This window comes from Corvus moneduloides, chromosome 7, assembly GCF_009650955.1.
Source record: "Corvus moneduloides isolate bCorMon1 chromosome 7, bCorMon1.pri, whole genome shotgun sequence".
NCBI lineage: Eukaryota > Metazoa > Chordata > Aves > Passeriformes > Corvidae > Corvus > Corvus moneduloides.
In genome coordinates this window covers 8,250,363-8,263,240 of record NC_045482.1, presented here as the reverse complement: position 1 = coordinate 8,263,240, position 12,878 = coordinate 8,250,363, and the positions used below count along the sequence as shown (strand labels likewise).

Sequence of the window (12,878 nt, the reverse complement as noted above, 5' to 3'; positions counted from 1 at the left end):
CTATTAGGAGTGAGTCAATTTTTAAAGCCAGGCAAATAAAAAACACATTAGAAATTATTTGAACTGTGAAGCACAATACCACTGAGTTTGTTTAAATACAAAACGCCATAACTTAACCAACAGGTTCTTGGATGTTTTCATCTTTACCAGTGAAAGTCCCACCAGAACACAGTGTTCCTGGTTTCTCTGAAAACAAATCCATACTTTTAAATCAGCTCAATACACTTGCATTTAAAGGCACAACCTTTTTATTTTAGTATGTGTACATTATTAATGTGATTCTTTTTATAATTATTTATACAATAGTGACTATTTGGAACAGTTTTTACCACAACTTGCATATGAAGTCTGGTCTGGATTACTGTTACTGCTAACCACAATTCTTTTTAAAAGAAGTTGCTCACTATATATATTGTGACATTATATGCTAAAACCACTAACCACCATTTCATCATCTGCACTACAGTTCCAACAAGTGCAGCAACCCTAGAGTGATGCTTGTAATTTTAGTAAATTTAGGATAACTTATATGTAAACCATGACCTGAAGATTTGGGGATCCAAATTTATTTCAAGAGAAAAATGTATCATAATTATTGTCAGCTAAAGGCCAAACTCTTTGCTCTCTAGACATAAAACTGGGCTGCTGGAACATCAGTAGGAGTCACTTCCTAGAATAGGACTTGTTTTGGAGTTTGTTGAGTAACTGCCAAGTGAAAACAGCTCATTTTCAGGTTAACAATATAGTTTTGTAATTTAGAAAAATTCCTGTCATGTAAATTGGTGAGCTAGCATAGCTGTTACCAGAGAATCTGGACCACTGCCCTGGAACAATAAATTACAGCTAACTAGCATAGCAAAACTTCATCTGGTAAGTGCCAACTGAACAAGATTACTTGTGTGCCCACATACTGATGACACAGATATATATACTTTACAAGGATGTCTTGAAATCTTCAGTTATTAAAGATTCAGCCTTAAGCTCTTATTTTCATACAATGCCTGTGCAAGTCAATACAGCATAGTGGTAGAAAACTTTAAATTGAGAAGTGAGTTTAAATCTCCTCATTTACTCCTTTGAGAATGCAACGCAATGCGAGTTGTCCTCACCCCAGCTACAAACAGCAGCTGGAACACAGCATGGTTCTTATTACAATCAATAGATGGAAGTCTGCACAGTCATCTTCCAGAAATGTCTCCATGCCCTTCAGCACAGCACATGGGGATAATCCTGCTTGTACTGCAGAAACATATTAAATAGAAAAATACATTTTTCACAAAAGGCAATTGAAACTTTTGTTAGCCTTAAAACCCCTCGAGCTGATGGAACTCGAGTTTAAATAGAATTTGACAGCTTCCTGGAAAAGAGTTATGTACAATTAGAACAAGGACTTCACCGAGGGCTTTTGAAGACCCCTCAACTTGATGGCCCACATGGAGCCCACATGTTCTACACAATATACTTTTTTTTGGTTTTCAATACTTCTAATCCTTACACAGGGAAAGCAGCTACAACTCTTGTTTCCCTCTGTCAATGAGCTCACTTAAAAACAAGAGCTTCCACCTCACCAAATTTCATTAAGGTGTCACTTCTTACTGCCACTGACAATTCAGTAGTTACGTAGGAGAGAAAGCAGAGCCCAAAGAAACAGGACTTGGAACTGCTGCAGAAAAAATAACAACTCTAGAAGAGATGAAAACTGGTAAGAGCAGGAAGGGAAATGAATAAAGAAGGAGGGAAAGTCAACAGTACTTCTAAAGAGGTAACCTTGATCCCTCATTTGGAAGACTGAATGAGATGACTGGAATCCCACAAATGCAGTGGCAGTCGTTAGAAACACACGGGGCACCCATGGACTTCAGGGGCCAACAAGGGACATCTGATGCAGGCTGAAAAGAGCACAAAGAGCACAGAGACCTGGGGGCTGGGCAGGGGGAGTTGTGTGTGGGTTTGGTTTGGTTTTAGCTTTCTCATTTGCTGGCTATAAATACCTGTAAATAGCCAGATCAACCAAGGAGCCCATGATTCAACAGTGGCTAAATATGGTAACAACTGGCAGATACATTTATGACAAAGTATTATTTTGAAGGTCCTTAATTTTTTCTTCAAATATCAATTACTCAGGATTGTGCCACACAAAAACCCCCACCAAAACCACTCCCTCACAGCCTTGCTGCATGTAAAGGCAAACCTACATATTGTGCAACTCATATTGAAATTTCAGCAGAATAAAAACCACATTCAAAATACAAGAAACTTATTTTTCAGCCATGACTTACAGGATACTTCCGGGCACAAACTTATGGCTGTATTGGTGAAACCACAAGGTTTTTTTCCTATATTTTGATATGGGCTATCTTTAAAACAGGACTACCTAAAAGGCAACATCCAGAGCTTTGTATTCATCATTTGTTTTCCCTAGATGTTTAAGCAGGCAAGAGTATAACACATTCTTCAGGTTCTTTCTAACGTTTTCCTATTTTAACACATGGTATGAACAATGAAGTATCAATTCAATAGTTGTGGTTTGGGGGCTTTTTAATAACAAAATTCAGAAGCTTGCTGTGGTGGCAGTTACAACATGATAAACTGTTTTTGTTAGCTGGGAGGGTAAGGAGCCAGGACACAAATGAACCTCTCTCTGTCTGTATGTAGAGATCCACACAGCGCTCTCTAATAGCATTTTGTAACTCGAAGTCTAGCTTACAAAGACTTCTGTAAATATAGTAAAAAAATTTAATTTAAATTCAAGTTATGCTGCACACAGAAAACTTCTAAGTATAATCTGTGGAAAAATGTCTAAATATTACTGTATAAAACCAAAATATTGGCTTTAAAAAGATGGTCAAAAATGGTATTCTTCAAATACTGAAAAATAGAAAGTAAAATAGTTCCACTTTTTCATGGTTTTGAGAAGTGGTACTCACCACAAAGACACAAAAAAAGGTCATAAAAACTAAGTTAGAACAATGTATTCTTTAGCATTGCAATGACGGTCTTACAGACTTCTACAACAGGATTTGAAAACAGGACTCAAGTTACTTGTCAATAGACATATCTCTGTCCTTGTAAATAAGTTTGTGAAAGGGCATGTATCTTAAAGAAGTTCCATTAGCATTGAGAGAAATTCTGCTCTAGCTATTAAAACAAAAATTCTGTAATCTAAAAATACTGATCAAATTGAAAAACTGAAATATTTCAACAGACCAAATGACCCAGACTATGCTTGGAGGTTTTTTGCAGCATCCTTTCAAGGACTGCAACCTCTTGCGTTTAATGAAGTTCACATTTATCACCAAACAGGATTTGCAGTAGGTGTGTACCCAGCTCATGCTTCTGTCTCTTTGTTTATTTAATGGGTGTGTTGTTCTAGCACAGTTCTGTTTGAATAAACAGAGAACTATGCACAATCAAGTGCACACCCACCCTTTTGATGTCAAATCTTTCCCAGGACAAACAGTAATGGTTTATGTGTTTTATGAACCTGCATCTTCTGTGGTATTTGTGGTCAAAAAACTAGAGAAATACCAGATTTTTAATTTAACCATAGCTCACTTGAAAACAAGATAAATTGAAGCAGCTGATCTTATGCTGTAAGGTCATTACTGCTCTGTCTTACCTTGAAGCACTTCCATCGGAAGAACAGTCCAGGCGTTTTCCAGATACGAGATGTAGATGTATCGTGCTGTATTACAGGCAAGACCAATATACAGCACTCTAAAGGAAATAAAGAAAGGAGAAGTCAGGATAGTTTGTACTTTCCCTTTCTGGCATGTTATAATATAGCTTACTGATTTAGAAGTTATTTGCATGCATACAGTTTGCCAGTCTAAAGCAGCACTTGCTCAACACAAAATATATCCTTTAAGTCCTACACCCAAACATAACTCTTGCCCATTCAACACATTTGAAATCCTAATAGGAAAAAAAAATCAAAGAGACAGCAAACCCACTGAGCTTTTAACTAAGCTCTGTAGTTCTATGCCACACTCTACACAGGTTTGTGTTCCAGAGAGATAATTTCTAAGTGCATTCAACATTTTTTCCAAACCTTCTTTTCTAATCATCCAGAGATTCATTCTGCCATTTCAGTGAAAGCCTGGAGCAGGTTTGTATTAAAGGAATTAATTTAAACCCAATTAATATAAGTTTATAGTCCCAGTATCTGCAAACTGCTCAGAACTACTCTAAAACACATCCCACAGAAGCAATATGGTTTATAACAACATGCCTCAGGATAAAACTTAGCCATCCTGTTGAAAAGCAGCAGATGCTGCATCTCAGAATTTAGAGAAAAAAAAGCGCTTACAACAGTTTTTAAACAATGAGATACAAAGACTATTTGTGAACTGCATTTCCCATTGCACATTTAACCTGTTGACTCTTCCCTTCCAGTTTTTAGATTTAGCATAGCTTCTCCCTGGGGTGCCCATTCATCCAGCTATCTTTCTCTTATTTTTAGATGGATCTTGGGAAACAAAGACTTAATTGAAAACATGTTTACAGCTTGAGAAAGGGGGCTATTGCAACCTTTAAAGATTTTTTTCAGGGACAAGGATAATTTATTGTCCAAATAGGACTTGTTGGTTGAACCCTCGTTTGGCGTAAGAGAAATAAATGCAATTGATAATGAAGGTGAAGCACCGACCCTGTGAAAGGGCTCGTTATTCTTTGTGCTGCTTTTTCAGTTAGTTTTTCTACAAATGCACACCAAGATTTAATTAAATGGTACAGAGTCACTGGAAAATCTAGAGTGAGACACCATCATAAAAATGCAGCATCTTGTTAACATCTGAGGTCTCCAAATACACATGCTGACAGTGAAAAATCCAGTAGCATACTTTTCATCATGTCAGTGATATCAAAAAAGACCTGTGCATTTCACAACAACATGAATTTACTTTCAACAAGTAGGGTAAGCTGGCAGGAAGTCATCCCCTCTCAGTCATACATCAAACCAAGCTTCCAGATACATGTGGGGTCCATGAATAGCTAGCTGGTTGAAGCTGCCTTTAGGCAACACAAGCCCAAGCATTCATGGAAGAAAACACGGGAAGCCATGAAAAACTTCACTGTTATACAATAATGAGAACAAACTTGTTCTTTGTGCTGTGAATCATAAATTTAATCTCATCCTTTAATTAATGCCTTCTGTTCCAAACAAATAACTTGGTTCCTTTCCTAGCCACAACTTAATGCAGTTCTTACGTACAGCCGCATTTCTGAAATGTATTAGGACACACTGGCCACAAAAGGTAACCAAACTCACAAGGTCTGCAGGCTCCTGTCTTCATTCCCCTACTAGAAAGGCCCAGGGTGATGCACACTCTTGGGAACACAAAGGAACTGTCTCACCATGTACACTTGTTTTTCCTCAGCAGCAGTACAAATGCACCTCTCTATTTAGGATGACTTCTAGACAGCTTAATTTCACTTTTGTCTAGCAAAAACTTTGTCTGTTCACCAAGAACTTTCTTCCCACCTCATCTGTTCCCTAGCACAGTCAGACCAAAGATGCGACTTCCTCCTGCTTCAGAGTTTTTCCATCATCACTAACCACTCACCTACCTGTATTTTTCCAACACGTTACATTCGCAGAAAGACTTAGATTCAGGGTTTAAGAGCAGCAATTTAGTCAGGTTCTACCTCTTAATTTGTTAGAATATATATACAGAATTTTAGGTAAATTACAGTTTATGAAGATCTCTATAAATACGGTTCTGGAGAGGAACGTCACACAAGAACTTCTGTGTATTTACAGCGTCTTTTCAAAAATGCATTTATAATAATCACTTAGGCTCCTTATCAGACCTAAATGGAAAATGTAAACAGATGTTCCTTTTGAACCCTATATGCAGTACCTACAGAGATACCATATTCAATTCACAGGTTAAACATTTAAAACATTGAATCTATATTTGTGTCAAGGAGTCTAAGCTGTTTACAGCCATGACTGCCAGTCTCTGCTTCCCATAAAAACTCATATGCTGGAACTGTGGTCAGACAAACACATTGAAGCTTAACCTCAAGTAGGAAGTTATTTTCAGGGCTTGACATCATCATAAGCCACTGGCAGTTTTGAATGCTTCGACACCAGGTGCCATTCAACAATGGGGTCTAAATATTTCATAACCAGTTTTGTACACTTTTTTGTCACAGTATCATAGAATGGTATGGGTTGGAAGGGACCTTAAAGATGGAGTAGTTCCAACCCCTCTGCCATAGGCAGGGACACCATTCACTAGACCAGGTTGTTCCAAGCCCCATCCAGCCTGGTCTTGAACACTTCTAGGTATGGGGCACCCACAGCTTCTCTGGGCGACCCATGCCAGGGTCTCACCACCCTCACAGTAAAGAGTTTCATCCCAATATCCTCTCAAAGAAACACTAGAAGCATGTACTACATAGGCACACATGCAGTGCACAAGTGTATGAACAGTACAGCTAATAAAGTCAGAAACTGAGCATTTTTTTCAGCACGTATTTAACACAGTCATCCTTAAAATGCTTGGACAGTAATTTGAGTATTAGTTAAAAAAACTGTGAAAACAGAATAGGTTCAAACTGTTGTAAGGGTTTTATATGCCACCACATAAAATGGTAGAAACAGAAAGATTTGTAAGACTTGAAAAGGGAAACTGAGCTTCTGTCTGATAAGGTGTAAAGCCTGTTTTCTTGTAGTTCTACAAGGACATTCAACGGCATTTTTTCCTGCTACTGTGACAATGCATGCAATTCTGGTACTCATACCTGTCTTCAAACACTCAGCACAGGAAAGAGAGACTGAATGATAAATGTTCACATACTGCAGAAACAATGTCTACAACATCTGGAAGTCCAACAACCCAGAAGACAGGAATTTTGAGCTATTAAAAAAATAGATAAAATATCAATGCCAAATGCTTCTGGCTAAGACTGTTTTAAGGATATGGAGTTGGAGGCTATTGGCTCTTATTAATAGGAAAATTAGTATCTGCACTAGAAGGCAGCAGACAACACATATACAGAACTGTCAAAGAAGATGAGTTATGAACTCCTATCCATTTTTCTTTGAAAAAAAAAGAAAAAAGCTTGCCTCCTCTCAAACACACCATGCATTATACAAAGTTCAGAAAGTACAAGGTGGCAGGCAGCCAGGAGGAGTCACCTCAGACTGTGATGACTAAATACAAGTAAGCATTAGATAACATTAAAATATGACTAATGTGCATTTCCCAGGTGTAGATATGCAGAATGCTGTTTCATAGCAAATAGGGACTGGTGTTTAAACAATTTAATAATCTTGCTCCAATCTTGTCTTCACAAGCTTAACAGTGCCAAGAAAAAAAAAAAAAGAGTTAATCCCATACATCATCCTTCTTTTTGCTCCGCAATGCTTCCATCCCTTCTATTTCATCTTATTCACAATCCTATCACTATTTTGATTTCCATTCTTCCTTTAGTTGAAGTCTAAGCCCGAATTTTGTACTATAATATACATTGAAAGAGCATACCCAAGCTATCTTTAGCTATCAAGACTGTGATCTGTTCTCACCATTCCTCCATCATCATATCCTTCCTCCAGGCTCTGCATGCAAGGTGTCATTTTCTCTTACTAATTATTGTCAAATTCAGAGATTGAGACCAACTCTAAGCAAAGAGATCCTCCTCAGTTTAAAGTAAGAAAGAACATAATCTTTTAAGTAATCTCTCAAATTATTGTGCTAAACATCTCAGATGTTTTTAGTAGAGGTCAAATGAATATTCATCCCAATAAAAGCAAAACAAAGAGCAAAACCTCAGAACAGAATACGCAAAAAGAACAGTGCAAACAGTTCAAAAATACTTACATCTCAATGACTGTATGATTATAAACTGGGCATTTCGAAAGGATATGACTCTGACAACACACAGCTCTGTGCTTTGATGCACAGAATACCTGTGTAAACATGAAAGACTCCATCTTTGCAGCTTCATCAACTCAGGTTTTCCCCTATCCTTCCTCCCCTGTGCTTTTTTTAAAGAGTAGTGAAGGGATTTAGAATATGTGGAAATTAAGTCTGTTTAGTGAATTTACTGGAAACCAATGTTCACTAACATGCTGGAAGCAGTCACTTTCACTTACACAAGGCAAAAACAACAGGACAAGCCCTGCAGCCATCTCACTCCATAGCTGACACACACTGCTTCAACTAAAGGAGGAGAGCAAGCTCCAAACTGGTAAGTGACACTGCCAGGCTGCAACCTCATTCTGCCAACACCCAGAGTCTGATTACAAGGCCATGTGCACAGGAGGTGCTCACCTCGTTTCCTCAGCTCATCTTCTCCCCTCTCAGCCTGCAGCTGACACCTTTCCAGGCTACTGTGGGGGCAACGAACTGCCCTGCAAGGGGAAGCAGGCTAAAGCAGGAGATTTGCAGAATGCTGCTACTCACAGGAAAAAAACTGAAAAACTAATGGTATTTGTATGTCAAAACAGACAACCCTTGAGTGGGTGGTAATTTGTAAAGATCTCTAACAGAGTGATTCATCAGGGAACGAGGATGTCTTCTAGAACCATCTGCAAAAGGTTATGGTGCCAGGCATAAAGCACATACTAACACGCAACTCAAATGCAAAGCAAGCATTTCAGCACATTTTCAACTCTTAAAATAACGAAATCTCCATCATGCAAGCCACATAACTGAGCAGGACTTGGAATTCAAAAAAAAAGAAAAAAAAAAAAGGATTGGCTTGAATTTCACTTCGTAGCATAAAGTTCAGCCCGAGAGTCAACATTTTTTGTATAGCTCTTTAGTGATTGCTGCCATCTTACCTGATGTGACCAACCAATTCAATGAGTTTGTGGCTGAAGAAGTAGGCAGTCAGCTCAGACACATGACTGAGCACAGAACAAACTCCAAAGAGAGTGGTGGTGCCATTCAGGTCTTCCAAGTGCCAGTACAGAAAGGTGAACACAAAGCCATATCCAAACCCCATGAACCAGGCCACGAAGAGCACAGAGCCATACTGGATACTGCACAGCAGTTTAATGAGGTCCCAAAAACTGAAAGACTGTGACTGGCTCATACTAGTGGGAGTGTTATCTGAAGATTCATTGGAGGCATTTCTGTCCACCTGTGAGACCTCCACCTCTTTTCTCTTCTCATCTTGCTTGAAGTGCGTGTAATGAAATCGAAACTGGGTGGCCACAATTAACGCCATTGTCATTAGGACACCAAAAACAATGAAAACGATCCTGTAGTTCTTGTACTCTGGAGCTTTACATCCTTGACCTTCAATGGCAACTTCTGTGTGAGTATAGTCAATGCCAATTCCCACGGAGAGCATGGCCAGCCCCCAGCCCAGAGACCCCCACATACGCTGCAATCCATACCGGTCCCTGTGTTTGCCAAGGTACTGCAGAGTTATGGTGTCCACAATGGTAACAGAAGAAGCACTGAAAAATTCTCCTATTATGACAACCAGCAGAATGAGTAGAAAGATGGCCTCTACTTCTTGTTGATCATAAACGAGCACAGCTTGGTCAGAAGGCATCGGCTTCGTGCTGATGGAAGCTGGTGTGGTACTTGGAGTTGCGTTCCCTGGTGAGGCTGGGCTAGTGGTGATGTTTCTCAAAATCAAATGGGTACTGTTTTCCAAGACAAAATCCACATCATTGCTCTGTGTAGGTAACAGGAATGTTATTTCAGGATTAGGTGTCCCTGTTGTTTCCAAAGTGACTGGACTGGAAGTGACCAGGTCTCTCCTCCCACGGACTTTCGGGGATGCAGCACTCAGTGTGGTCAGCGGAGAGGACATCGAGGCGTTTTGCGGAATTGTTGTTAAAAGGCTGCTTGCATTGGTGGGATGTGCTGGGGGAAGGCCCTTTGGTACACATCTTAAGGTGGCTGGTCTCACAAATCCGATGCCCAGGTTAAACAAAACCCAGCATAAAAGCGAGAACAGGAGGACAATCTTGCCTTTCTTGAAGCGATCTGCCACCACTCCCCAGAAGGGAGCACTGCAAAACTCAATAAAGTACCTGATACCCACCAGAAGTCCACTCTGACTGGGTGACATACCCAGCTGCTTGTAGTATACAGGCAGCAAGGGGTAGAGAGAGCCATATGCAGAATAGAAGAAAAAATAAAAGACCTTTGAAATCAGAAGATCATTGTTTATTTTGACACAGTGCTTTTCTAACCAATCCAGCTCTTCATCTGGGACAGTGGTTGTCTCTGTAGAAGGGGATTCATTATTGGGTGGCAAGTCTTGATCCTTGGAAATGCCATTGAAAGGATCAGCAAGCACATACTTTCTCTTCTGTTCTTCTTCATCATCAGTTAGAATGGCCACCTTATCATCAGCTGCCATGGTTTACCACAAGCATCCAATATATGGTAGACTCTCAAGGAATTAGGGCTACCCTGTGAACAAATAAAACATGAGGTGGTTAAGATACCACAGAGGAACAGACCTGCAATGCCAGCCATCAAGGACAAAGACAGCTTCTTTCTTATAAGTAACATCCCTGAGCAATAAACCCAGTATTCAGGGTGGGGAAGGCCATTTGTCTAGACTGGTACATGGTAGCATCAATAAAAATGTGGTTTATGACCAATTCTGTGAAGTTCTCCCAACAGCAGCTTTTATATTGTGCATTAAAACCTCTTTCATGTTTAGGACAGAGAATAATTTATATATTCAGAGTTACTGTGGCAATTAAGTGCTAGCATTTGCAAGTCTCTTCTTTCAAACTGGCTTTTCTCCCCAAGGCTAACTGCTTTATTTCCAGTATTCCCTCCTATACCAAAGGATAGCCGTGATTTTGTAATTAAGTAATGCAGCCACATATATCTGGGTTATTTTGATCATCAAAACAAATTACTATCCAAAGCCTCATGACAGCCTTCAAAAGGTTCATCAGCCTCCTCTTGAAACACGTTTTTCTAAGCCCTCCACAACTACAGCAGAAATTGACGGCAAGCTTGAGCTTCTAGGCTGAATGGGAAGAGAGGTGGGAATTAGGATGGGGCTTGAAGATCAAAATTAGGATAACAATCTCAAAGACATCAAAGTTCTGGGAGCAAAGAAACACAGGGACAGGCTCTATGAAGGTATCTTCAAGTCAAATTCTGAAATCGAAAAAGGGTGGACTGGGAGATAACAGCACTACAGCTGCCTGTGCTTATCTTCTGCAGAAGACCCTGCAAAATTGATAAGCAACACTAAAAAATAAATTAACCACTCCTTAGACTTTGAATGACCAACCAGCTTTCACATTTAAAAACAACAACCCACTCCAATAAGCTAGGCTACCTAAGAAAAGCTTCCTGTTCAAAGAATAAAAACCAGCTCTGCCAGCAGGCTATCAGCTCAAAATCATTATTAGAAAACTATTTTTCCTCTATTGGTATCTGTAAATTTAATCTACTAAGATTAGCTCATGTTCATTGTGAGAAAGTTAAACATTTAGTATATTTCGGTTTTGTTATCCCTTTGCTGTTTGGGTTAGTATTACTATTACAAAGGAACTTTTTCAAGGACCAATATTTGAAAGGAGAACCAGAAGAACCTGAAATTTCTCTAAGAGCAGTCAATTTATGATCTGGACCTGCTCTAGGAACTTGAACAGGATGATCCTAGTGAGTTCCTTCCAACACAGGATGTTATATCATTCTATGATAAGTATTTTTTTGCAGGGCTGCACTTTATTCCAAGTAGAAGGGGACAATGAAATCAGTCTTTCATTACTCATCTGAAAGCACAGTATCATCCCCTTAAAATTAGTCATGCAACAGTATATTCAGTGCCTTTAAATTAACTAATTACAATTCATCATTTTTTAGTACTGACAATGGATTTGCAAACTGATACAAGGCTAATAAGAGAAAAGAGACTAACATTCACTAGTATGTTAAATTAATTGTTTCCTATTGATTCAACATATATATAACAGCTGACAACAAGCCACAGATATTTCTAAAAACAACAGTTCATGAAAATAATCTAAACCTTGCACAGCTCAGTGATAGACAAGCCTAAAAATACCATCATTAAACTCCCAAACACTCATAAGGTTTGTGTATGCTTTTCATTTTTAAATGTCATTTCTATGGGATACTGAGGATCTCTGGTTTCAGTTAGGGAGAAAAGGCTACATACAAATCTTGGAACCTTAAATATTCATGTATTCAAGGTTAGAAGTAAATGAAAACCATGACAGCACATACACAGAGACTTAAGTTTTTTCCTTCAGTTTCTTCAGAGACAAACCGATTAAATTTAAAAAAAAAGTATTTCAACTGTCAAAAGATTAGACAGTCCTAATTAAGTTGTTAGAACAGTCAAATGTGAAAGCACATTTTCTTTCTCTTACCTGTTACCATCAAAAGCCACATGAACCAAAAACCAGCAGCTGTCTAGCGAGCTCCCGCAATTTTCGGTTCAGCCAGCCACATCCACCTGACCGGTGGAAGAACTGTGGGGTTTTTGCTCATTTCTATATCCATAAAACAAGCCCTTCTAATAAGTAAATGAGATCAGTCATCAACTGTGTTATTTTCTTTATGCCTCGCCTTACTTTGACAACAAAGACTCCAGAACTTGTGCAGGGCCCCACTTATGTCAAGTGTAACTGAGCTTCCAGTATATGCTCATCTGTTAGCAGCAACTTGCTTACTTGCTGCATCAGAGCTTTACAGCATTTATTTTTGAAGAATAGATTTCCTGTTCCCCAGACATGACAAGACAGAACTCACATTTTAACCATGTGGATATTTTAGGACAACTTCTTTGTAAGCATGGCTTGAAATTATCCTGATTTAAACAAGCTTATTCCCATATTTGAGCTCTGAACCATCTGGTTTCATATAAATTATACTGAAGGCTTTCAGAGAAATTAGTATTCAATCTTT

The 12,878-nt window shown here is 38.9% G+C and overlaps 1 protein-coding gene across 6 annotated transcripts in view; it reads right to left on the bottom strand.

Annotated features, from left to right (window-relative positions):
* The window catches only part of MFSD6 (major facilitator superfamily domain containing 6), a 47,248-nt gene that overhangs the window by 9,208 nt on the left and 25,162 nt on the right, over positions 1 to 12,878 (bottom strand). For all 6 annotated transcript variants that reach the window (XM_032114394.1, XM_032114393.1, XM_032114396.1 and 3 more), the window contains 2 exons: positions 8,795 to 10,388; positions 3,620 to 3,717 (listed from right to left, as the gene is read on the bottom strand). In XM_032114394.1, coding sequence (XP_031970285.1) covers positions 3,620 to 3,717; positions 8,795 to 10,335 — 1,639 coding nt within the window. In that variant the 5' untranslated portion in view covers positions 10,336 to 10,388. The remainder of the gene's footprint in view (positions 1 to 3,619; positions 3,718 to 8,794; positions 10,389 to 12,878) is intronic.